The 25,087-nt window shown below is 33.7% G+C and overlaps 1 protein-coding gene across 1 annotated transcript in view; it reads right to left on the bottom strand.

Annotated features, from left to right (window-relative positions):
• Window positions 1-25,087, bottom strand: part of LOC126817487 (KICSTOR complex protein SZT2) — a 119,426-nt gene that overhangs the window by 47,589 nt on the left and 46,750 nt on the right. Inside the window, exons 20-42 of the mRNA XM_050544501.2 lie at window positions 24,890-25,014; window positions 23,534-23,700; window positions 21,952-23,019; window positions 20,810-21,059; window positions 20,245-20,467; window positions 19,275-19,326; window positions 18,058-18,291; window positions 16,900-17,122; window positions 16,179-16,257; window positions 14,758-14,949; window positions 13,935-14,430; window positions 13,451-13,675; window positions 11,458-11,620; window positions 10,540-10,639; window positions 9,910-10,036; window positions 8,742-8,912; window positions 8,003-8,105; window positions 7,504-7,580; window positions 6,270-6,316; window positions 5,722-5,842; window positions 2,253-2,377; window positions 1,748-1,912; window positions 1,418-1,496 (exon numbers count right to left, since the gene is read on the bottom strand). Of these exons, the coding sequence (XP_050400458.2) occupies window positions 1,418-1,496; window positions 1,748-1,912; window positions 2,253-2,377; window positions 5,722-5,842; window positions 6,270-6,316; window positions 7,504-7,580; window positions 8,003-8,105; window positions 8,742-8,912; window positions 9,910-10,036; window positions 10,540-10,639; window positions 11,458-11,620; window positions 13,451-13,675; window positions 13,935-14,430; window positions 14,758-14,949; window positions 16,179-16,257; window positions 16,900-17,122; window positions 18,058-18,291; window positions 19,275-19,326; window positions 20,245-20,467; window positions 20,810-21,059; window positions 21,952-23,019; window positions 23,534-23,700; window positions 24,890-25,014 (4,612 nt within the window). The remainder of the gene's footprint in view (window positions 1-1,417; window positions 1,497-1,747; window positions 1,913-2,252; window positions 2,378-5,721; window positions 5,843-6,269; window positions 6,317-7,503; window positions 7,581-8,002; window positions 8,106-8,741; window positions 8,913-9,909; window positions 10,037-10,539; window positions 10,640-11,457; window positions 11,621-13,450; window positions 13,676-13,934; window positions 14,431-14,757; window positions 14,950-16,178; window positions 16,258-16,899; window positions 17,123-18,057; window positions 18,292-19,274; window positions 19,327-20,244; window positions 20,468-20,809; window positions 21,060-21,951; window positions 23,020-23,533; window positions 23,701-24,889; window positions 25,015-25,087) is intronic.

The raw sequence follows: 25,087 nt of genomic DNA, 5'->3' as shown, positions 1-25,087 counted from the left end.
TTGTTATGTTCCAAAGTTTTGGCAAATCAAACTGCTTTCTGCTACTTACCCTAAGCATAAAATTCTCATCATGGAACTTAGACAAGGCAAAGTTATCGTGTTCCAAAGTCTCAACCAATCAAATTTACTATCTATGCTTAGCCATAGTGGAAAATGCTCATTATCAAACTTAGTCAAGGTAATAATTTAATGAAACTATACACCAAATTACATCACTCTCACTTAATTGGAACTAAAGTTATCGTCTCCCAATGCATCAACCAATTAAACTGCTTATCTCTGCTTATCCTAAGCAGAACATTCGAACATTCTAGCTCAATCAGAGGGGAGTTATTGTGTCCCAAAAAGTGTGACGGACACACAGACGGACCAATGAAAAGATGGACAGATAGACAGACAGACAGACAGACAGGGGATAACAATCAAAGATATTAAAATTGAATTATTTCAAAATTGTTTTGTTATATATATAAAACAGTAATAAAAGCATTTGGGCATCATCTAATGCTTAATTTGTCTTACAATAAAATAAACGGATGGACCGTAGCTGTATTTTCCATGCCACGTAAATAAAATGAGCGAGAAATATTTTTGTGAATGATGATGGTATGTTAAAATTAGGTGACCCAGTTGCCATTAGCCAGAGTATTATCATTTATTCCAAATAGATCTATCTGTCGCAATAGATCTAACAACTAAGCCCTAATCAATGTTTTTTAACGTTGTGATCTTAAGTTAGGAGAATGAGACGACTGTCCTAAATTAAAATAAATTTAGTTCAAATTGTCCCTAAAAAAGTTTTGTGAAACACCACTATTTTAAGTAAAGATTAAAACTTAACTTAAAATATTATTCTAGTGAATTTTAGATAAAATGCTTAAAATCATTTTGTGAAACTCACCTATCTTAAGTTAGGATGAAATTTTAGTTTATGACAATTTTAAGGAGATTTAAGTTTTTGTGAAACAGGGCCCTGGAATAAAGCAACTCTAAATCTAATACAGTCTTTTGCTTGTGGAATATTACCTATACTTCAATTATTTCATTAGTAATATTATTTGCAACTTATGGAGCCGAGGGAAAGTACCATTATGTCAAGAAATTTCCGTTTCCAGTACAAATGTGTACATAGCTGTCAAAACAACTAGTCATTATTTCATTGGCAGCATCTTAAATGTTAATCATGAAATAGTTTTGGAAAATTCTGAAATTCTTTCTCGACCCATCCTGGTATTCAAACCTGAAATATTGCAGTTGTGAGTCCAATGCTTAACTACATGACAATACAATTTCGATAAAGTACAGAGTACTACTAAAACAAAACAACTTGAAATGTTGATTCCTTATATAGAAAGTCATATCCCACAAAAACAATAAAATACAGTTAATTGAACAGGAAAATGCATTAGATTTTTACCTTTTCCACTAGCTGGTGGTCTGATATAAAGAAACACATTTTCTCTTTTAATAGCTTCATATTCATCATTTATAACATCCTAAAATTAAAAAAAACATAGTAGATTTAAAATACCAAATATTGTTAATAAATTCATTATTTGCTACTATAGCATTTAGTATAGGTAATTAATGATAAACAGATATTAAGGAACTTCTATTGTTTCTACATCCTTGTTTTCATATGAATTCTGTTTTTATTCTTTTGACTGAGCATGGTATTATTGCAGTTTAATTATAGTTGTCTACCTGTAACAGTGTGTCATTAATTCATCATTTACAATATAATTACCTGGAACTGATCTTCAGGATCATTGCTGTCATAGTTTGGTGTATGAAGAAACTGTAGTAAATTCTGTCTAAGATAATACATTAGAGCAAATAGATACATCATAGCATGAGCTGGTATAGATAACTGTATAACTTTACTCACACCATCCTCCATGTTCTGTATAAACTATATACAAGAAAATACAAACAATGTAAAAGATTAAACATAGAATATACACAAGGGTTCACAATTTCTCCTATTAAATCTGTTAAAATCAAAGACGTGCCATTAAATATCCTCTATCCAATCAATTAGATACAAGGAAATTTCAAGTTAATGGTAGTACGATGAATTTTTAGTTTAGTTGTAAAGGATTTTTACTATTCTTAAATGTCTTTTCTATTCATTATTTTTTAAAAATAAATATGTTAATAAATACTTCATTGAAATGTGCACCAAAACAATTTTTTTTTTCAAGTGTAAGAACATGTTACCAAATAAGGTCAACAACATCTGTATTACTTACTCTTACATCTTCTGCCTTCAGTTTACATTTAGGATTTCTACTTAACATCAGAGATATGACGTCTAAAACAGCTTCATCTAATTTATATTGTAAAGCTCGAACTAAGCTGTCTTTAACCTCACTACCTATAAACAGATTAATACAACATTTACTAACAGAACAGTCTCAGATGTAAGAAAGCAGGTTTAAGTAAATCAAATGCCAAAATATAACAAAATGTTTTAGCTAAAAAATATTGAGCCATTCTGAAATGAATACCAAAAATGCTTGACATGGTTATGTAGCTTCAGATAAAGAAATATGGACTATTGTTTAAGCCAGTGGTTCCCAACGGTTTGTGTACTTTGCCCCACCTCAACATCGTAAATTATTTTGATACGAAAACAAATTGAGTTTTGCAAAAGTATTTAAGACAGAGAGAGCTGACGATGATACACAGGCATGAGAGCTTCTCCTAATGCAGCCACTCTATGTTCCCAATGTATCAAGAAAGGATGGACAATTTTGTAATTCTCATATTTTTTCAACAAAATACCCAGAATACAATGACCCAGGTGAATAAAATTAATGTTTATACATACAACTGAAGCTGAATGATGGATCTTAAAGAGTATCAATAAAGAAATTCAAAGATAAAGATATTAAACCAGCGGCTGCCAGGCAGGATACGCCCACATTTTCGAGAGATGGATAGAGAACAAGCTAAAAAGAAAGTGATTTTTCCTACAATCAGGGGCCATAATTCAGGAAGTTAAGGTCAGATGTGCGCGAATATCGAAAGGAACCAAGATCTTTGGGTTATAAAATTACATTTCAAGTTTCAACAAAATCGGATAAAAATTGTGACCTCTATAGGGTCCACAACCTTGATATACCATATTTTTACCCTATTTGAGAATGAACAGCGGCCATTTTGTCTGTCAATTTTGGACAGATTTTCATGAAATTCGAACTCAGCCGTCCTTAGGGTGTAACAGTGATATAATAATACAGTTTTTTAAATCGGATAAAAATTATGACCTCTATAGGGTCCACAAGCTAAAAACGCAATTTTTCGTACAATCAGGGGCCATAATTCAGAAAGTTAAGGTCCGATATGCGCGAATATCAAAAGGTACCGGGATCTTTGGGTTATAAACTTACATTTCAAGTTTCAACAAAATCGGATTAAAATTGTGACCTCTATAGGGTCCACAACCTTGATATACCATATTTTTACGCTATTTGAGAACGAAGGGTGGCCATTTTGTCTGTCAGTTTTGGGTTGATTTTCACGAAATTCGAACTCAGCTGTCTTTAGGGTGTAAAGGTGATATAATAATACGGCTTTTTAAATCGGATAAAAATTATGACCTCTATAGGGTCCACAAGCTAAAAACGCGATTTTTCGTACAATCAGGGGCCATAATTCAGGAAGTTACGATCTGATATGCGCGAATACCGAAAGGAACCGAGATCTTTGTTATAAACTTACATTTCAAGTTTCAACAAAATCGGATAAAAATTGTGACCTCTATAGAGTCCACAACCTTGATATACCATATTTTTACGCTATTTGAGAACGAACGGCGGCTATTTTGTCTGTCAATTTTGGGCCAATTTTCATGAAATTCGAACTCTGCCATCCTTAGGGTGTAATGGTGATATAATAAAACGGTTTTTTAAATCGGATAAAAATTAAGACCTCTATAGGGTCCACAAGCTAAAAACACGATTTTTCGTACAATCAGGGGCCATAATTCAGAAAGTTACGGTCAGATATGCGCGAATATCAAAAGGTACCGGGATCTTTGGGTTATAAACTTACATTTCAAGTTTCAACAAAATCGGATTAAAATTGTGACCTCTATAGGGTCCACAACCTTGATATACCATATTTTTACGCTATTTGAGAACGAAGGGTGGCCATTTTGTCTGTCAGTTTTGGGTTGATTTTCACGAAATTCGAACTCAGCTGTCTTTAGGGTGTAAAGGTGATATAATAATACGGCTTTTTAAATCGGATAAAAATTATGACCTCTATAGGGTCCACAAGCTAAAAACGCGATTTTTCGTACAATCAGGGGCCATAATTCAGGAAGTTACGATCCGATATGCGCGAATACCGAAAGGAACCGAGATCTTTGTTATAAACTTACATTTCAAGTTTCAACAAAATCGGATAAAAATTGTGACCTCTATAGAGTCCACAACCTTGATATACCATATTTTTACGCTATTTGAGAACGAACGGCGGCCATTTTGTCTGTCAATTTTGGGCCAATTTTCATGAAATTCGAACTCTGCCATCCTTAGGGTGTAACGGTGATATAATAATACGGTTTTTTAAATCGGATAAAAATTATAACCTCTATAGGGTTCACAAGCTAAAAACGCGATTTTTTGTACAATCCGGGGTCATAATTCAGGAAGTTACGGTCCGATATGCGCGAATATCGAAAGGAACCGAAATCTTTGGGTTATCAACTTACATTTCAAGTTTCAACAGAATCGGATAAAAATTGTGACCTCTATAGTGTCCACAAGCAAAAAACGTGATTTTTCGTACAAACAGGGGCCATAATCCATGAAGTTTCGATCCGATAGATGCCAATATCGAAAGCAGCCAAGATCTTTTGGAGATAAACCTATATTTCAAATTTCGTCAAAATCGGGTAAGAATTGTGACCTGTAGAGTGTCCACAAACAAATTGTGGACGGACGGACGTCCGGACAGACAGGGGCGATGACAATATACGTCCACATGAAAATGTGGGCGTATAAAAACATGAGGTAATCTGAAAATTGATAACTCTCAGTTGATAGGGTTTAACCTCATTGTGCAAAGCTGTAAACAAATTGTCGTAGAGGTGGTGCCAGTTGCACGATAATATGTTTGGAAGATAGAAGACAGCCGTTTCCGACAGTAATTTGTACCAAAAGTTGCTTTGGTGTAAAAGTAATAATGGAACAAATGAAGTTTTTTCGTATTGACATCATTTTCAAATTGTTCCCCTAAATATTCAAACTGCCCACTTGTATTGGGCGCCTCACGTTGAGAATCACTGGTTTAAGTGCAATAAGTCATGATCTAATAAATGTAATTACTTAACGCTACCTCAAACTTACAACTAACCAAACACTACTAAAGTTATTAGTTTGGAAACATCACATACCTAATCATGTATTTATTCTTCAAATAATTATCATAGAGCTTCAGATAGTTACAAAAAACTATGGAATAAAACCTCACAAAGAATCTAACCGTTATAATATTCATTAATCTCTATCTAGGACAGAGAGAATGATAGTTGTCACTAATGCCTTTTACGGATGCACCTCAAAAATCAAATATTATAGTCTATTATTCTATCCTACAAAACATATATTTTGCGTGGAGTGTGAATTTCTGATATTTCAAGAGAAAATAAATTCCTCTCAAATGGATTTTTCCAAGTGTATATGTGTGTCTATTAAAAAAAATATATACCTGGTTCTTCTATACCATAAACTAAGAGTTCAACAACAGATTCTACACGTGATGATAAACGACTCAATCCTGAATAGTTAGATATAGCATCAGCATCTATTTTATCTCTAAAGGAACTTGACTGAAACAATATATACACAGATCATTTATTATCAAAATAAAATAAAGAGAGAAAAATTGTGTTTAACATACCCTTGACATAAACAAAGTAATTCCGGGACTAACATATGGTTCATTTTTTTTTTCAATAATTTGCTTGCATGTTCTGGGGGTCTTTAGCAGAGGGAGGAAACCGAAGGACCTAGAGAAAACCCACAAGGTTGAACAGGCGACCCTACTCCTTGTCACGTACAAGCAGGGAATCAAAACCACACTACTTGACTTTATGATCTAAGGCGCACGTCTTAGACCATTCGGCTACCTAACCCCCAAAAATAAAATAAATAATTCCAAATAAAACATAACTTAAACCATTCATGTAAACAAAAATATTCCTATACAATTATCTAAAGAAGCTTTTTTGTGTGTGAACAATTATTGGTACGTACCTCTTCTAATTTTGTAGCCACTGCAAAGAGATCGCCACTGGACTGCTCTGGAAACAAAATAAAACATAATTTTTCAAAAATATATCTAAAGTTAATTCCCAATATCTGAGCAAAAAACATAGCATTTCCAGGTAACAAATATACACACAACAGCACTAGAGTGGTTAATTAAAACAACTGATGATGGTCAAGTCACAAATGCCAAACAATCCAGTCTATTTTGAAAAACAGTGGAAAATTGTTGCACAGCTCTAACTTTCGAAATGGACCCTCCTTAGGACTAGTCAAACAATCTCAGCCAAAAAAAGGACAGGAGTAACAGCAAAGTACTCCTACATGAAATAATAGATATTAAAACCAGCGGCTGCCAGGCAGGATACGCCCACATTTTCGAGAGATGGATAGAGAACAAGCTAAAAAGAAAGAGATTTTTCCTACAATCAAGGGCCATAATTCAGGAAATTACAATTCGATATGCGCAAATATCGAAATGAACCAAGATCTTTGGGTTATAAACTTACATTTCAAGTTTCAACAAAATTGGATAAAAATTGTGACCTCTAAAGGGTCCACAACCTTGATATACATTATTTTTACGCTATTTGAGAACGAACGGCAGCCATTTTGTCTGTCAGTTTTGGGCCGATTTTTACGAAATTCGAACTTGGTCGTCCTTAGGGTGTAACGGTGATATAATAATACGGTTTTTTAAATCGGATAAAAATTATGACCTCTATAGGGTCCACAAGCTAAAAACGTGATTTTTCGTACAATCAGTGGCCATAATTCAGGAAGTTACGGTCCGATATGCGCGAATATCGAAAGGAACCGAGATCTTTGGGTTATAAACTTACATTTCAAGTTTCAACAAAATCGGATAAAAATTGTGACCTCTATAAGGTCCACAAGCTAAAAACGTGATTTTTCGTATAAACAGGGGCCATAATCCATGAAGTTTCGATCCGATACATTCCAATATCGAAAGCAGCCGAGATCTTTTGGAGATAAACATATATGTCAAGTTTCGTCAAAATCTGATGAGAATTGTGACCTGTAGAGTGTCCACAAACAATTGCGGACGTCCGGACGTCTGGACGGACAGGGGTGACAACAATATACGTCCACATGAAAATGTGGGCGCTTAAAAATATGATACTGTTTTAAACATTTTGCTAATAGAACAAGAAACAATCAGAAAATTATGAGAAATAGTTATATATATATAATAAATCACCTTGTAGTAAATAATCATCTTCTAACATATCACCAGATGATGTAGCTGCTACTGGTACATTACGTAACTCTCGCAATCTAACAAATAATAACCAATTAATGACTTCCACAAAATAGAATAAGCATAGAATTGATATTTCATTCCAGAACAATTTACTGTCAGTACACAAAAAATCTACATCATTGTACTACTTCCTTGCTTTATTAACTTTACAAAATAAAAGATCTGTAGGCACAGCATGGTTTCCAGAGAAATGTCTTATCAAAAAATACACATCATTACAAAAAATATTCACATCAATCAATCCTTACAAATATTACGGTGATCTAAATTTCTGAACATTTTCTATTGATTTCATTACGCCATCTTTTTTTTTTTTAAACGTAAGTCATTAACTATAGTCTGAGTAATATAAATTTCTATCTAAGAACAAAAAGACCAAAATGGTATTTAACCTAATCGTAGGTTTTCAGATCAACATATCATGAGTAAAATGTACCTGAGATACGAGACATTTTCAGTCTGTGTTTCTTTTATAACAAACATGTTTTTTCTATTATTAACAGATAACTTGCTGAGAACACTTCTTAGAGCCAATAAACCTTTAAAAAAAAGATAACATAATTACAGATTATCAAAGTTAATCGAAAGGACAATGGTGAACTGAAGACAACAAATACCCTTCAGCTATGGCCCGAGGAAAGTCCTGTTTAAATCTAGAATGGTATCCCATTTCAAGAAGCATGTAGTGTGCATCCAAGTGAAAAGTAGGTTGCCAGGTAACGAAACATACCCTCAAGCTTATTATTTTGTGGGTAATGGGGAGAGTGGGGGAGGCATACCAAAGACACAAGACACTGATACCAATTTATACCAATTTTTGTCATTTAAGCATTCACAAATGTCTACAAACTGAAACAAGAGGCTCAAAGTAAGTTCCAGAAATTGTTGAAATTCGACAAGCTTTATGGTTCACAAGGACCAACAAAGTAAAACAAGGGCCATAACTCTAGAAGTAATTAACGGAAATTGCTAAAATTCGTTAGGCTTCTTCGTTTTACTAATTTAAATGATGCATACAAATTTCATACAGATCCTATGGGGGCGATGACATACAACCACATTTCCATGTGGGGTTATAAAAATTAAACTAAACAGCTCTATTGAAGTACTGTTCTTGTGTACCAGGCCCCTAGACAAGAGAGATATATTTCAACAGAACAGTATTGTAAATTTACCTCTTGATGCACCTCCCCCTCTTTTAGTTCCTTCTTTTAATCGAGTATGTAGAATAAACATAGTCTTCCATGTACAGTCACAGGCAAAATGTCCTGGCATCAACTCTAATCTGGCTGCTAAATAACGTCTGCCTCTTCCATCTTCACTTTCATCATCATCACATTCAGATGCTAGATAAATATATCATATAATCATTTAACCCTTGTGTGGACACATTGCACAAAAATCTTTCGGCAACAAGGGGTAATCTAAGACTCCAGACATAAATAGGTTTTTGGATGCATAATTCATTCAAATATGATCAAACTAGAGCTTCATATAAAGATTGAATAATGATCAATCAATTTAAAAAAAAGTATCTGAGGTATTAATAGTAAAGATATGAATTAGAAGGTATTTTTTAAACCACAAAAATCTTCAAATAACTTAATTGTCATTTCCAAGTAGAATCGTCTTTTGACGAGGTTGGTAGAGTACCTAGATTTGTTTAATAATCTTGATTACTAGAATGATCAATACAATATCATTAGTAAGAGAGATTCCAAATACAAAGCCAGCACCGAGCGCAAAACAGATTAGGCACTTGTAACCAGCAAAATGTTTAAAGGAAAGGGGAGGGGGGTCCACAAGACCCCTGTTTCCGATAACGTAATACTTTTAGTTTCTTGTCAAATGGTGAGTGTTGCCACTGCCTCACTTTCATTCTATTTTTAGCATTATACTCAACGTTAAGTCGCTGACAATGTATAAAATTCTTGCTAGACATTTATGAACCAGTTTCCCACACACATTAAGGATATGGTTGTGGGATTCGAAATATCCACACAAGGGTTAAACAGAAAATAAGTTTGTGTTTTATGATAATAAATAATGCATATGAAATAATGAGACTGCATTCATGGATGTAACTCTTACATTAGCTAGTTATACTCCATTCTTTAAATAATTTGATAGAAAATTCAGAAGTAGATGGATACTGAAGATCCAAGTCCATAATTTGTTACTGCTTCTATATCAAAGTGTATTCAGTTAGCGCACAGGAACAGTAAAGGTTATATTTAACATGAGAATTGGTCATCATATAAGTAAATGACAAAATAAAAACTATAGTTAAAACTTCCCTCTTGCAACAGTTTTGTTTAAAATATTAAAGGAAATGAACAGTACCTGTACTTTCTACCATAGATCTACCAGATGTTGTTCTCTTATCTGCCCACAGACGATCTTCTTCTGCTTCGTCTACTAACAATGAATTACATATTCTTGTGTCATTTAATTCCTTTAATAATAATCTCTGAAAATAAACAAACACAATAATTTCTAGAGGATTTCAATTTTGAAATTTATCTGAGGTGAAAATAAATTCCTTAATTACAAATCAAAAAAATATTGACTAAATTATAACATTATCGGTTGTTTGATCCCTGCATTGGCCGAGAAAGTTCATCCAGATTTTTCGGCGTGGTTTCCCCTTGTCAGTGATGCAGGACGGAGGGCCTGACAAGGACAGCTGTCTAGTCGTTCGGATGGGACGAAAAACCGAGGTCCCGTGTACATATTGGCGTGCACGTAAAAGATCCCTTGGCAGTTGGAATTCGATATAAGAGTAGGCCGTAGCGCCGCTACCCGGGCAAAATTTCCCTCATAGCACACTGTATGGCATATGCCCGTTTTCATTAGCCCAGTTTAGGAGCAGAACAGTAGGACGTTAAACCCCATTTCATTTCATTTCATCTATAACATTATCTCTGACTATTTTGACATACTGGTAACATAACTATAAATCGTAGAGGGTACCTGATTAACTTTTTTACAAATACACTGTATATCTTGTTTAACATGAAACTGTAAAGCTCTTCTGTCATTTCTTTCTCTTAATTCTTCTTCATTATTTTCACTAGAAAAATAACATCAATAAATCTTATCAAATGTATAATAGTTAAAATATAATAAAGACTCAATATGCCGGTTTGTCATTAATAATCTACGGTATTTGAATTTAACAAAAATAAGGGATGGTCTTATATAGTATAAAATGTAGATGATTAAAACATTAAATGACATTGTGTTCTCAATTTTGTGGGACAGAATTGAATTATCGTTTTGTTAAATTATGATTTTACAGAGAAAAGATCGCAGCACGAAATCAACAGATAGTAATGGAAAAATTAGATGGATATAATTTCTATTACAATTGATCGATTTGAGTAATTTTTGAACAGATATTATGCTTTAAGGTAAGAAATCGATTGAGATGTCAGATACAAAAACAAACAATATGGAATTATTCTTTTCCTTACTGTAATTAATACATGTAATTAACAATCATAGACAATACAGTGCACACAAAATCCTTGATTATCAAACCTGGATCATTTTCTACAAAACCTTAGGAAACATTCCTCCATTTTTCTTGGGTTGATTCCCTTATTGTTAGTTTGCTTTTCATTTTGAGGGAAGAACTACAAAGCCAGGACTGTACAGTGCAGCAGATGTTTAATGCTAGCCCCTGGATCCATTCACTTGATCCATTCATTTGTTGTTTGAGCGGTCTTGTGTATATTGTGCCCTGTCTGTACGTAGGTTTCTCTTGTGTAATTATGTGGTACAGTACCCTTGCAGTTACTATTACTAACCAGATCTATTTTTAGAAATTCTTTATTGTGTTAAATATTATGTTAATACACCACTTAAATAATATATATGTAATCTAACCTGCTCGGTGTATCTCTAGCATGAAAGAATATTTCAGCTTTATCTTGATGTATTTGTAGTATAAGCCAGAAGTTAGGCAGTTGTGGATGACTTTGACCCCCATCACTAACAGAATGAGTATCGTCTAACTCTCCATCACTTGAATTTGAATCACCTTCATAACCTGAATTACCATACTATTCATAATTAACATGCTTTCTTACAGAGAGAGAGAGAGAGAGAGAGAGAGAGAGGGGTTTAATGTCCACTTGACACAAACTAGGTCATTTCGAGACTAACACATGGTTAAATTTTATTTCAATAATTCGCTTCCGCATAGCGGTCTTTAGCAGTGGTAGGAAACCGGAAGACTTGGATAAAACCCACAAGGTTGGACAGGCAACCCTACTCCTTGTCAAAATAAAAACTTTTCATAGTTTTTGAATTTCTGATGAAAGGAGTAAATATACAATTTCTAATTCTCTGCATTCACATTTCAAAACAATTTATTAAACTGATTGGCAGTTAATTGGCAATATTAACGAAAAACATTATTAATAACTACAGCGTCTATCACATTCACAAATTTTTGGAAAAGGGGACATAACTCTGGTACAAAAGATACTACCAGATTTGAAAAGAATCCATCAAAAACTGTAGTCTCTATTGCATTCAATTGTTGACAGACTGACCATCAGACAATGTGACAACATAATATGCCTAACACTGAAATGTGACCATATAAAAAAGACAATATAAAAATTCACATATGTTGGTATTAAAAAGACCAAAGTATTGTGTTGACAAGACAATAAACCCATTTCATTTCATAACACTATAACTTTATACTAATAACTGACAAAAACCAACATAGGTGTTTATTCTGTTAGTATTGTCCAACGTACTGCAAAAAGTGACTGACAAGGAAAGATATATTATAGATAGGCACATTCTACACACCATATCCAAACTTTAAATGATTTCATAAAAAATTATGACTTCCTGAAATATTGCCAAAAACGGTCTTTACTAATCACCGAAAATAGCACTTTGTGTCAAAGTTATGTTATACGCATGGATATGAAATCATTTACTAATTAGTAAGATGATATTAAACTGTTGAACTAGTACTCACTGAATACAGACTAATTTAATAACAAGATTTGAAAGTAAATTTACGATATGTAACATTGCCTACTGTGAACACATGGTAAGATATGACATTTAAAGTAAAATGCTGGTAAATACTATTCTGTTGGCAATCATTTAAAAATGTCATACAACAGTAGCACGTATACATGTATAAAACTATTAATGCAACGATGTGTCATTTGCATTTTTTGTTAAGATATAAAATTTCTCACAGCTTAATCCATGGTAATCTCAGATTGATCGTTTAAAGGACAATATTGGTGTCAGCCATTATCAAATATGTGATAGAACTGGATAAACACATTTCAAATATAATTTTAACACAGAGATCATTGCTTTGGTCGATACGTAATGAAGATTTGAAGAAACGGGCAGTGTCGAAAAAAATGGAAAACACAAGTTATCCTTATACATAACTGACTGAAGTAACGAGTGATAACAGATAATTCCTTCGAAGATGAAAAGTTGTTATCTGAGACTGTGTGAGGACATCTGACAATTCATAAAAAGAATTAACATTTAATTAAGAAAACTTATCAAAATACAAACACTAGATAATAACCTGGCTTGAATTCAATCGGTAGGCTTCTTACATAGCGATCAGCATAGATCGATGGTATTTCAATTGTAAATACTGAATGAAATTGAACAGATATTCCTATAGAGAATAATTTTTCACAGAAATTATTGGTATCAGTATTTGTAATCTGGTATTGTTTTACTGATAACACTCCTATCGTATTAACACTACAGTTAGCAGATTTGGCACCACACTAGGTGAATTATTGTGTCACATAAAAACAAATTTGTTTAACTAACATAATTTTAGGTAATGATAAAAGACTCCTCCACTAGAACTCACCATCTTCATTACAGCTTCCTCTGGAAGAAATCGGCAGAGTAGATGATCTACTTTGTGGAGTTCCTGGACCAGATGGAGCAGAAAAATGGCGACTTCTTATTTTATCTGTGACAGGTGGACATGTTGAAGATTTAAAATGAGATTGTTGAATTGTTGGTAAAATGTCAGTAGCATTAACAGTACCTGTTTCAAAACTTGCAAAACTTGATGATTTTTTCAATATACCTAAAAAGATAAGTTAAGAGGATTAAATAGAAAACAAGCCGACAGTCAAGTTGAGACACTATATTATCTTCAGTGTGTTCAATCTGTTTGTTGTAGACCTTAAAGCCTAGATTTGTTACTTTACCAGTTGTCTAGAAAAGTATGCAAATTTCAACCCTGTAAGTCATAATATAATGATTATAAGTCTAGTGTGAAAATTTCAATTTCCTTTCTTCCAAGAAAGGAATTTATTATAAAAATACCTCTGTGCAACACATACCATGGGGTTGAGGAGCAGCCTTTGTTGTTGAAGTAAAAAGCGGCAGTGCATGTTGTATTTCACTCAAAGTCTGAGTAAGAGATGTCCCTTCTTCACTTAAACCAGAAACTGATCGCCGTAAATATTTTGCATCAGATCTACTTCTCGGGCGCAGACTATCATCATCATAATCATCTATTTCATCATCATCATCATCACAATCATTATCATCCCTATTAACTTTGTTCACATCAAAGGAAGGTAACTCAGAAGAATCGTTCATGGGAAATAATGTTGGTAAACTATTGCTACGTTCTTCTAATTTGGGAAAGATCTTTGGAAGTTCTGGGACAGCTGGTTTCTCTGCTTTCATGTTTGTTCGAGAGAGGTTAACCAGTGCATGGGCTATTTCTTCAGCTTGTAGAATATTAATGGATTGATTACGATTTAAAATAACAAAATAATAATCTCCTTCTTTAGTTAAACTATAATTGGGTAAATTAAGTCTTTCAAATTCCTGCAAAGATAACAAAAATATTTTCAGAATGCCTTACCCCTTGTCGTATAACCTGATTCGACTGACATAAATAAGCTAGCTTAAGAACAGCCGTTTATTTGACTGTTGACTGCAAACTGTATGCAAATAAGATAGCTGAATTCACCTATTTCTGAGGTGATTTAACTAAACTTTACCAGGTACACTCAAAAGAGTTAGCTGATTTGCTATCTTGCTTCGATTTTCATCACCTTGTATCATGCACATACATACTTAATTATAACTGCTGGCTGACAACGATATTGCAGTGTTTATTTTTAACATTATATATCAAAAGCATAAGCTTACCTCTGTAAATCTTACCAAACTTTGATTAGCTCCAAACACAAACTTGAGACTAACAACATGGTGATCACAACCAGGTTTATTTTCTGCTTTATATTTTTTAATATGCTCTGTAACAAACTCTAGAGCATCAGAATTTATTGGTGATAGATGACGTAAAGCTGATACTATCTCATCATTTAATAACCATTCAATCTAAAATAAACAAAATAAACCAAAATGTAGTCCAGCAAGATAAGATTTGGAAGTTACTGTCCCATAATTGCAGATTCAGCACAGTTCATTTTGAAATCAAGATTGATTGATTCAATGTGAAATCTTGTGTAATGCCCGACCAATTAAATCAATATACTCTAATATACTCTGACTCTTACAATATCTGTGTATTCATGCTTATCTCACAAGTATCATGGGGGGTGGATGGCCGAATGGTTAGGACGCGCGCGCTGTATCATACGGTCTGTCATTGAGTCAACTGGCGGGGTTTCGATTCCCCGGTTGTACGTGACAAGGAGTAGGGTCGCCTGTCCAACCTAGTGGGTTTTCTCGGGGTCCTCCGGTTTCCTCCCACTGCTAAAAACCCCTACACGCAAACAAATTATTGAAATAAAATTAAAACATATGTTAGTCCCGAAATGACCTAGTTTGTGTCGAGTGGATGTTAAACCCCATTTCTCTCTCTCGCTCTTAAGTATCAATGAAATTAAATAAGAGAAAGGCATGTAGGTTATTTTGTTGCTAGTATATATACTATTTTTATATCATTGAGTATGTCACATTAACAATGTGATAGGACAGAATAGGAAGTGAACACTGCTTTTATTTGAAGACTAATACACAGTTATTTTTGCTATGGTCTCGTGTGCAATGTCTCTTCTTCATCTTTTCTCGTCACATGCCAGGATTTGAACTGGCAAAATTCTAGTTGAGAGTCCAATGTCTCTTAATGCTCGATTAGCAATTGGAGAAAAAGGCAAGTAACTTATTGAAGCATCTCAAACTTCTTTGTTTTATCATGTAATAGAGCTCACAATCTGATTAAAACACAGATCCTATTTCGTTTTATTTTTTATAGTTTAAAATTTCGTTTTACTTGGAAGAGCTGTTATATTACCGGCGTTCTGGTTGGAGTGAGGGATTAGCCAATGAAGCGGTCTGTTACAGCGAGTTCTTGGCGTTTGATGCACAGAACTGTGGGTAAACCACTAGAAATATCAATGCTGATTGATTAATCAATGTCTGAAGTCATAGGGTCAAAAGCCGCTCATACAGCCCTTGACGTGACCTTCCAGTATAGCTGGTCAGATCTTCATGTAGTCTGGCCGGAAGGCCATTGAAAGTATAAAAAAACAAAACAAAATATAGATCGGTATTTTAATCAGATTGGAGAGCTCACAAGATATCCAAATAATAAAAATATTTACCTCCTGCTTAAATGCCATCATGGCCTTATATTGAATTTTTTGTAAATGAGAAATAGGATCACCAAAAGCTTCCTTCAATCTGTCAATTAAAATAAATATATAATCTGACCTGACAATCTGTTGCTTTGGCTAACAAATAATTAGCACTAATAAGATGACTTTTCCAGATTAAAGATACATTTCCAGGAAAGTATTCTAAGGGTAGTTATTTCCACTAAAAGTATGGCGAGTATGGCAAATTTGGTATATGGAAAGTACAAACACCAAATCTTACTAGAAAAATACTGGATTCTCTGAAAAATGCCCATGAGATTGATGGAATTGCTAGCGGCTGTAAGAACAGTAAGAGACTTAAACCTACAGAAGACTCTGTCATTCAACGGCTTAAATATCTATGGTAAATTGACAGTGAGTAAAGACAAATACAGTCTGATTGGACCCACCATCAATTCAGGTTTTTGACAAACAAGACTGCTTCAAATAGGTTTTTACAGCTTGGGGTAGTTCCTTGTGATCTAAAATGATTTGAGAGAGATTTTAAGCAAACTTTTAATAGATAAATTAGTTTTAATATATTTTTAGTCCAAATACATCATTAAATCATACAGTTTGTATGAGGGAAGGCATATTTGATTACTGTATAAATCACAGTATTGGTAGATTATCAGCATTTGAAGTTGTGTTTTGTAATTCAATTTATTAGGTTATCTTAAGAACTTACCCTTGATCTGATGATACTACAGACATATCAGCATCTACTGTGTCTAGTCTATCTGCAGGTGTAGATGGTTCTGGTGAGTTATTAGATAACATCCTTATTAACGATTTGTTATGAATTAGCTCACTGTCACTTGGTAATGTCAGACAATTAATGTCAAAGGTGAACTTGAGATTACTGAGATCAAAATCTTTAATTTCTTCTTCAATAGGTCTCAATATTTGACCTGTTTCAAAGCAAATAATTTTTAAGTATCACTTTAAGTAGCTAAGTCTCTAACTCAATATCCTCAAAAATCTTGGACATTGAAAACACGAATTATTTGTCAATTCAAATCAACATTGGTCTTGTGACCTTACAGGGAAAAGATGGCCTTCTGATATCCAATATTCAAGACAAAATAAACATTTTAACATTGGTACACGAATCGTGTACCATAATGCGATTCAGCGCCATTTGGAACAAGGGACTCAAAGAACAGGGCTAGACATATTCCACAAGTCATGTCAAATGGTGACGCTATATTCTTATCTGGAGAGCATGCGCAATAAATACCATCGGTGTAAACTGGAAAAACAAGACGCTAAAGATTGCCATTCACATGAGACTTCTGGCATATTTTGCCAAACATAACTGATCAGAAATTACAGTAAAAACAGAAACGATTGAATGTAAATCAGTTTATATTCATATTACATTATTATATGCGTTGCGACCCATTTTTGTCAATTTAAGGTCCCAAATATTATCGATTTTACATACAATCAAGGGCCATAATTCCGGAAATTACAATCCGATTTTCATGAAATTCAAACTCGACCAACATAATTCAGGATGTTACAATCCCATATGCACAAATATTGAAAGGAACCAAGATCTTTGGGTTATAAACATGCATTTGAAAATTGTGATCTCTATAGTGTCCACAAGCTAAAAACGTGATTTTTTGAATAATTGGGGGCCATAATCCATGAAGTTATGGTCCGATACATGCCAATATCGAAAGGAACCTAGCTCTTTGGGACCTATATTTCAAGTTAAGTCAAAATCGGATAAAAATTGTGACCTGTAGAGTGTCCACAAACAAATTGTGGACAGACGGACAGGAGCGACGACATAATACATCCACATGAAAATGTGGGCATATAAAAATGTACCTACCAATACAATGTGGTAGACTTCTAGCAGACACATTATATTGTTCTAATCTATTCTTTAAGGTACACGTAAAATGTATAAAGAGAGGTACATCATCCAACTGAGCTAATTCTAAATCTGCATCTGAAGCTCCAATTGAACTCTCTAAAGACATAGAATGACCATCATCATCTATTCTAGTCACAGTTACATCAACAAAATCTCCAAAGAAATCCTCTTCTTCTTCCCCTTCTTGTTCTGAGAATATAAATAAACAATAGAAACAAAATTAACAGTAGTTTGTAATATATTAAATTTTAATTTCAAATAGGCCTATAACATTTTTCAATAAACATATCTGAAATTATTGATTTATCTTTTTACAAATCATCATAACCCCCAAAACCATATGAGTAAATACTTTGCATATTTCATGTCTAGTATTATAGGCCTTTAAGGATTAGGCCTCTTTCTAATACCAAGTAATTGGCCATTTTAAACAAAGATATTTTTTTTATAGATAAGAGTTCTTTTTATTCCATGACATTAGATATGAAATGAGTTCAGATTTTCTTTTAGTGGTTTTTTTTTTCTTTGTTGTTGTTGCTTTTTTTTGTCTGTTAATTATTTTAAAATAGTATAATTTATACATGAATCATATGGCAATATATAAAACAGTTACTAAGGGTTTTGTTTACTAGGGTTTTGAGTGTTTTTTTTCTTGGGGTTCCAATTTTGGGCAGCATCTAACTGCTTAAATGGCCTTACAATAAAATAAATGGGTAAAACATAGCTGTATTTCCCATGCTATGAAAAGAAATTGAATGAGAACTATTTTTGTGAATGATGGTATGGTAAAAATATGTGACCCGGGACATTGGCAATATTAACATTATTCCAAATATATCTGTCGCAATAGATCTCACAACGTAGCTATAATCAATGTTTGTTAATGTTGTGATCTTAAGTTGGAAGAGGGAGATGGCCGTCCTAAGTTAAAACTGATTTTAGTTAAAATTGTCCCTAAAATAGTTTTGTGAACCGCCACTATTTTAATTTTAACTTAAAATGTTATTTTAGTGGATTTTATCCAAAATGCTTAAAATCATTTTGTGAAATTTTGGATGAAATTTTAGTTTAAGACGATTTTAAGGAGATTTAAGTAGGGCCCTGGTTGAGAGTTCATACACTTGACTACAACCATAAATTAATAGCAGAACTGTGGCTTCCATGTCTCTTACCAATTTCATCAATACTTGCATCTGAACATTCACTTAGATTTTCTTCTTCGGCCTGTAATAGAATGAGAACCATTTGGTAAACAAAATTTGTCTACATAACCTATCTGACAACACTTATTTTTATGTGACATGTAACTGTTTCTTTTTAAACAATGGAAAAGTTGTCAAGCAGTAAAGTCTGAGGTAGGTATGTCATTTGGATGTCTCTGATTTGATTTTCAAATAACGACTTAATTAACTATTACAAAGATGTTGTGTGAGTGTACAGTGGGAGGTAACTCCTTCAGTTTTATTTATTTCCATTTAAGAATTTAAATCACTTGAATTTCATGCGCCTCCCTTTAAGAAATCTCACAAACGTATTAGGTCATTCACATATGAAGAATTAGAAGATAAGAAATAACTGTACATGTAACTGTTTATTTGTAACAACATCTGTCAGATATAGGCATTGGATTGGATTCAAGTGGAAGAATGTTCTCGTCTTTTTAGAAATGAAATGAAATGTGGTTTAACGTGCTCCGAACTGGGCTAATGAAGACAGGCATACGCAATACAGTGTGCTATGAGGGAAATTTTGCCCGGACAGCAGCACTACGGCCTACTCTTATATCAAATTCCAACTGTCAAGGGATCTTTTACATGCATGCCAATGTGTACACGGAACCTCGGTTTTCCGTATCATCCGAATGACTAGACACCTGTCCTTGTCAGGCCCTCCGTCCTGCATCACTGACAAGGGGAACCACGCCGGAAAATCTGGGTGATCTTTCTCGGCCAATGCAGGGATTGAACACCCGGACTCCAGGCTAGTGAGCCAGTGTCTTACCCACTTAGCCACCGTGACCTCCCGTCTTTTTAGAAATCAACCCAAACAAATCTAGCTATCTGAGTGCACTGAAGCGAAAGCAAAATTATAAAATACATAATATCATTATTATTATTATTATCATAGATTTATAATACTCACCACTGCTAAATTTATTTCTTCAGGAAAATAATAATAATAATCAGGATTTGATGGAACTGGACGGAACCATTTCTTGGTAATCTCTAAGAATTTCTCAGATAGCAAGTTGCTTAATCCTGAAGAGTGCTCACATGGTTTGTCCAATGCCACTAGATTAGACAGACTAATAGTAGTTTTAGGAAACTGTAGAATGACTGGTGTTCTATCCATTGTATCAGATTCACTATTAAAACAGATCAAATATCAACTATCACTGAATCATCTAATCTCAAGATTCAAGCATCACAGATTAGTATTCATCATTCATAAATTAAAATTAATATCTAGTTACCAACAGCTAAATTAGCGTAATTGAAATTAGGGATTGTAGAACAAGCTTGTAATATATTTCAGTTTTAAAAAATGTATCTCACATCTTTAAAAGTAAATAAGACCGTCAGATTCTATTTCAATCTCCCAAATCAAAATTAGATGCCTATCTCTTTAAATAAGACACAATTGAAGGGTAGGATGAACTCCTTAGAGTTCTTTGCCTTTCACCCTTAAACCAGAATTTCTATCTAACCTTTCATTATCTTCAATGGGTAGACCTTCAAATCTAACTGACAGGCGACGTGGTGCACTGGATTCATCTTTACTTGCAGCATCTTGTTTTCTAGCACGATTTACTAGATGTTGTAGATGTCCACATGATGAATGAAGAAATGTTGTAATTTCTGATTCTAGTGGTAGTGACTCTTCACATATATTATTGATAGCATTATCCAAATCACACTGATGTATAGATAGATGCTGTTGTAAACTTCGGAACACTCCTAAAATAATTACAATTGGTTTGGAAATGATAGTATTGACTTGAACTTTATTACAGGTGAAGCATAGAGATTGTTGTAGCCCCCCAAAATATATATAGATATAAATAGTATGCATTGTTAATTAAATATACGGGTAAACAGATAACAACAAAGTATATATAATCCCACCCCTATATTGCAAACTCCCATCAGTGTAAAGAAAAACAAAATAAAACAAAACAAGAAAAAAGTACAACAGACTCTTCAACTAAACAGCAAGAAAAAAAAGGTTGGCAGAAGATTATCAAAGAATTTACTTAGGCTTCGATATACATGTTAAATGGACAACAAGTAACCTGTAAATAGGCCCTCCTTCAATCAAGTTACATGACAAACAAGTCTGCTGAAAATACATTTCTACTGCATGAGGTAGTTTATTTCTCCAATTAAAATGTTTAAAGAGTGATTTGAAGCAAATGTTTGATAGCTAAATTAGTTTGAATATGTTTTTAGTCCAAATATATCAGCAAATCACACAATTTGTATGTGGGAAGGCATCTTTAAAAGGTTCAAAAAACAATAATTAAGAAAATATATATTCAGTTGATAATTTAAAAAAATGATATTTGTGTTATATGCTTGATAACGACTTGAGAAATCTTGTTGAAATGTCGCAGTGTAATAAACCATAGTAATTGTTATCCATAAATAGTGTGTTATTTGCTACGATAATAAACAATGTATGCTACATCTTGTCAAAACTTCAAACACTTGTAACTTTACTCAGAATAAAGTAATTTGAATGAAAATTTCAATGTATTAATTTTTCATTATCTATTTTTGAAGTATTATAGCAACAATGGCGTGCTCTTAATCGCAATCTTACATAGCGCATCTTTAACAAAAGGTTTACCTTTTACAAAACAGCTGAAGAAAATTCTGGAGATATTTCGTCTTAAATGTTTAAATTCATGTACTGCTGCTTTTCTGTGATCTTTGGATCTTGAGTCTAGAGTCATTAAACCTCTTTTAGAATAGTGTGAATCATCTTCCTTCTGGCTATCATCCGATTCCATCATTGATGTGAGATGAGTACGAGGGATGATAGGACACTTTCCATACTTCTCTGATAATTCATCAACTTCGAACGATAGATCTTCAAACTTATCTTCAGGCAGATGATAATCCATTTTTTGTATCAGGGAATCTGATATATAGCACTGGCTACAGCTGTAGGCATATATCGGTATAAGCAAGGGACCATCCCTACATTGGAGACTATTGGTGTTGATCCATTCCGCTATTTCTTCCTCCTTGGATGATGAGACAGAGCTAGGATCCTCAGAATCAAGTCTTTGTAACACTGGTATTTTGTGTGGCTGGTGCTGGCTATCTTCAGCTTCATCAATAGACGTAGTAATGCTGCCACCTTTGGACTTGTTTTCACCACAGTTCAAGTCTGCTTCAGTATCATCTGGTTCTTGTATGTTAATATCTGGAAGGTGCTCTTCAGGGATTGGTGGTGCTTTTGGAAGATGAATTTGGTTCAACAACAAAAGATCATCAAATGAGGCAGGTAGAAAAGTTAATGAAAGATTGCCTTCTTTCCACGCTTTTGCAAAACATATCCACCTGGGAACTGGATCTTTCTGAATGGTTTCAGAAGTTGGTTGATCATTTCTGTTTGTGTGAGCATCTTTATCTGGTGTCAATGGGGACTCTATGCCCTCAGGATTTTCAGTAATTAAATTAAAATCTATTTCATCAGAGCTGGCATTTTTGTCCACACCAAATTTAAATGGAAGGGGATTCTGAGTTAAATCTCTTTCTCTATTTTTTAAGAGGTCTAAAAATTTCTGGGAATCTTCTAAGGTCATGGGAACCTGTCTATCATGGTACTCAGCCAAATCTTCCATCAGGAGGTTATAGAGAACAATATTGGATGCCTTTCTCTGCATGGGATCTTTTGAATATTCATTATCTGAATGAAAATTGACTAAATTAATACTCATTAGATTAAAGTAATGGACAAGAGTTTAACATTACATGAATATTTTGCCTGGATAGCTGCCTTTCCTTTTAATCCCAACTGCAAGGAACTTTTCATGCTTACTACACACCTGTATACAGAGCCTCACCTTTTTCTTTCTGACTAGACACAATTTCCTGTCCAGTCTGCACTTTGGAACCAGACTTTAAAAACCCTAACTATTCAAGTATCTCATCAAATCAATCTATATTTTGTTTCATTTTTAAAATACTTTCCATGGCCTACACTACATGAAGATCTGACCAGTTGTACTGAAAGGTCACGTAAGGGGTCGTACGAGCAGCTTTTTACCCTAAGACGTCAGGTATTGATTAATCAATCAGCGTTGTCATTTCTAGTGGTTTACCCAAAGTTCCGTGCATGGCACACCATTAAGTCGACGTAACAGAGGGTTTCATTGGCTAATCCCTTGTTATAAAAAATGTTGTTCAGAATTTCTACTTACTTTCCATAATAAAAGTTGAAAAGAGTAATTCTGCTTGTTGACTCCAAGGTAATAGAGACAGAAGGTCAAAGGTAAAGGGAATGCATTGTGGTTCTGTCTCATCTTTAGCGTTTTCACTTCCAGTATAGTTTCGTTTTGATGGAGAACTCTGAGTTAAACTTACAGAACTGAAAATAAAGATTGGCAATTTTTTACTTTTTGAGAATTCATAATTTTATCATTAGTGTGGGTCTCAATGCATTCATTATTGTGCGTGATTTATTTTTTTCAGAAAATATCAAACTGTTCCTGACTTAAAGGAGCTAAATCGCTAATATTTTGGGCCTAGAAATTGGCACAAATGGGTCGCAACACAGATATTAATGTAATATGAATTTATATAAACTGTTTTACATTCAATCGTTTCTGTTTTACTGTGAATTGTCATCAGTTATGTTCGGCGAAATACGCCAGAAGTCTCAACAGAAAGACAGTTTCTAGCGTCTGGTTATTCCAGTCAACACCGATAGTATATATTGCACATGCTCTCCAAATAAGAATATGGCATGACATGACTTGTGGAATATGTCTAGCCTCATTCTTTGAACACCTTGTTACAAATGGCGCTGAAATGCATTATGGTACACGATTCGCGTACCAATGGTAAAATGTTTATTTTGTCTGATATATTGGATATCAGAAGCCCATCTTTTCCAGGTAAGACCAATGCTGATTTAAATTGAAAAATGTGGAAGATTTTGGATGATATTGAGTTACAGACTTAGCTACTTTAATCCATGCTAATTAAGAAAACAAAATCAAAATATCAATGCTACATAATCTCTGGCACGGATTCAATTGGATGAAAAACAGGGCCATCAATTAGATTTTGCGAACATGTTAAGATGGCTGCGGGTGTGATATAATATCATGACAACATCCAAGAATACATAACCTTGTAATTGGCGATCAGCCTACTGTAGATTGCAAAATGGCAGAAAGCTCAACTTGGAAGAAATGTAGTATTGCAAACCTGTTTTGTCAACAAATTATGCTAAGAAAAAGAGGTTCGAAGAAATGAAATAGAAAAAGTGAAGTGTACCGTTTAAATAAAGGGCAGTATAGATTGATGAAATTTATCTTCTTTTTTGGACTCATATTCCTATTAGAAATTCAAATTTTGCAATATTGTAGTTTGCAAGAGATTCCTATAAATTCTATTAATTATTTTGAATGCCACCATAAATTCTTGCAATTTTTAATTTAAATACCGGTAATAAATGATTAAATTGATATCTACCATAATCCTTTATAATACTTTACTGTTAGTTATTTTGTGCAAATTTATAAAGAAATATAGAAAGAATTAATATTTACGTTGCTGCTGATCTGTCTAGATCATCAATATCAGGTACTGTAAAGGCTATTTTATTGTGACACAGATAAACTAGATGATCATATGTAACCAGGCTTGATATACATTCATAATCTACAGGAAAAAACTGAAATATAAACAACATTAGTTATTATTTCTACAGTTATTACACATACATATAAATAAAGCCACCCACAGTT

The sequence above is a fragment of the Patella vulgata genome, chromosome 4 (assembly GCF_932274485.2).
Source record: "Patella vulgata chromosome 4, xgPatVulg1.2, whole genome shotgun sequence".
Taxonomy (NCBI): domain Eukaryota; kingdom Metazoa; phylum Mollusca; class Gastropoda; family Patellidae; genus Patella; species Patella vulgata.
This window is presented reverse-complemented; position numbering and strand designations above follow the sequence as displayed.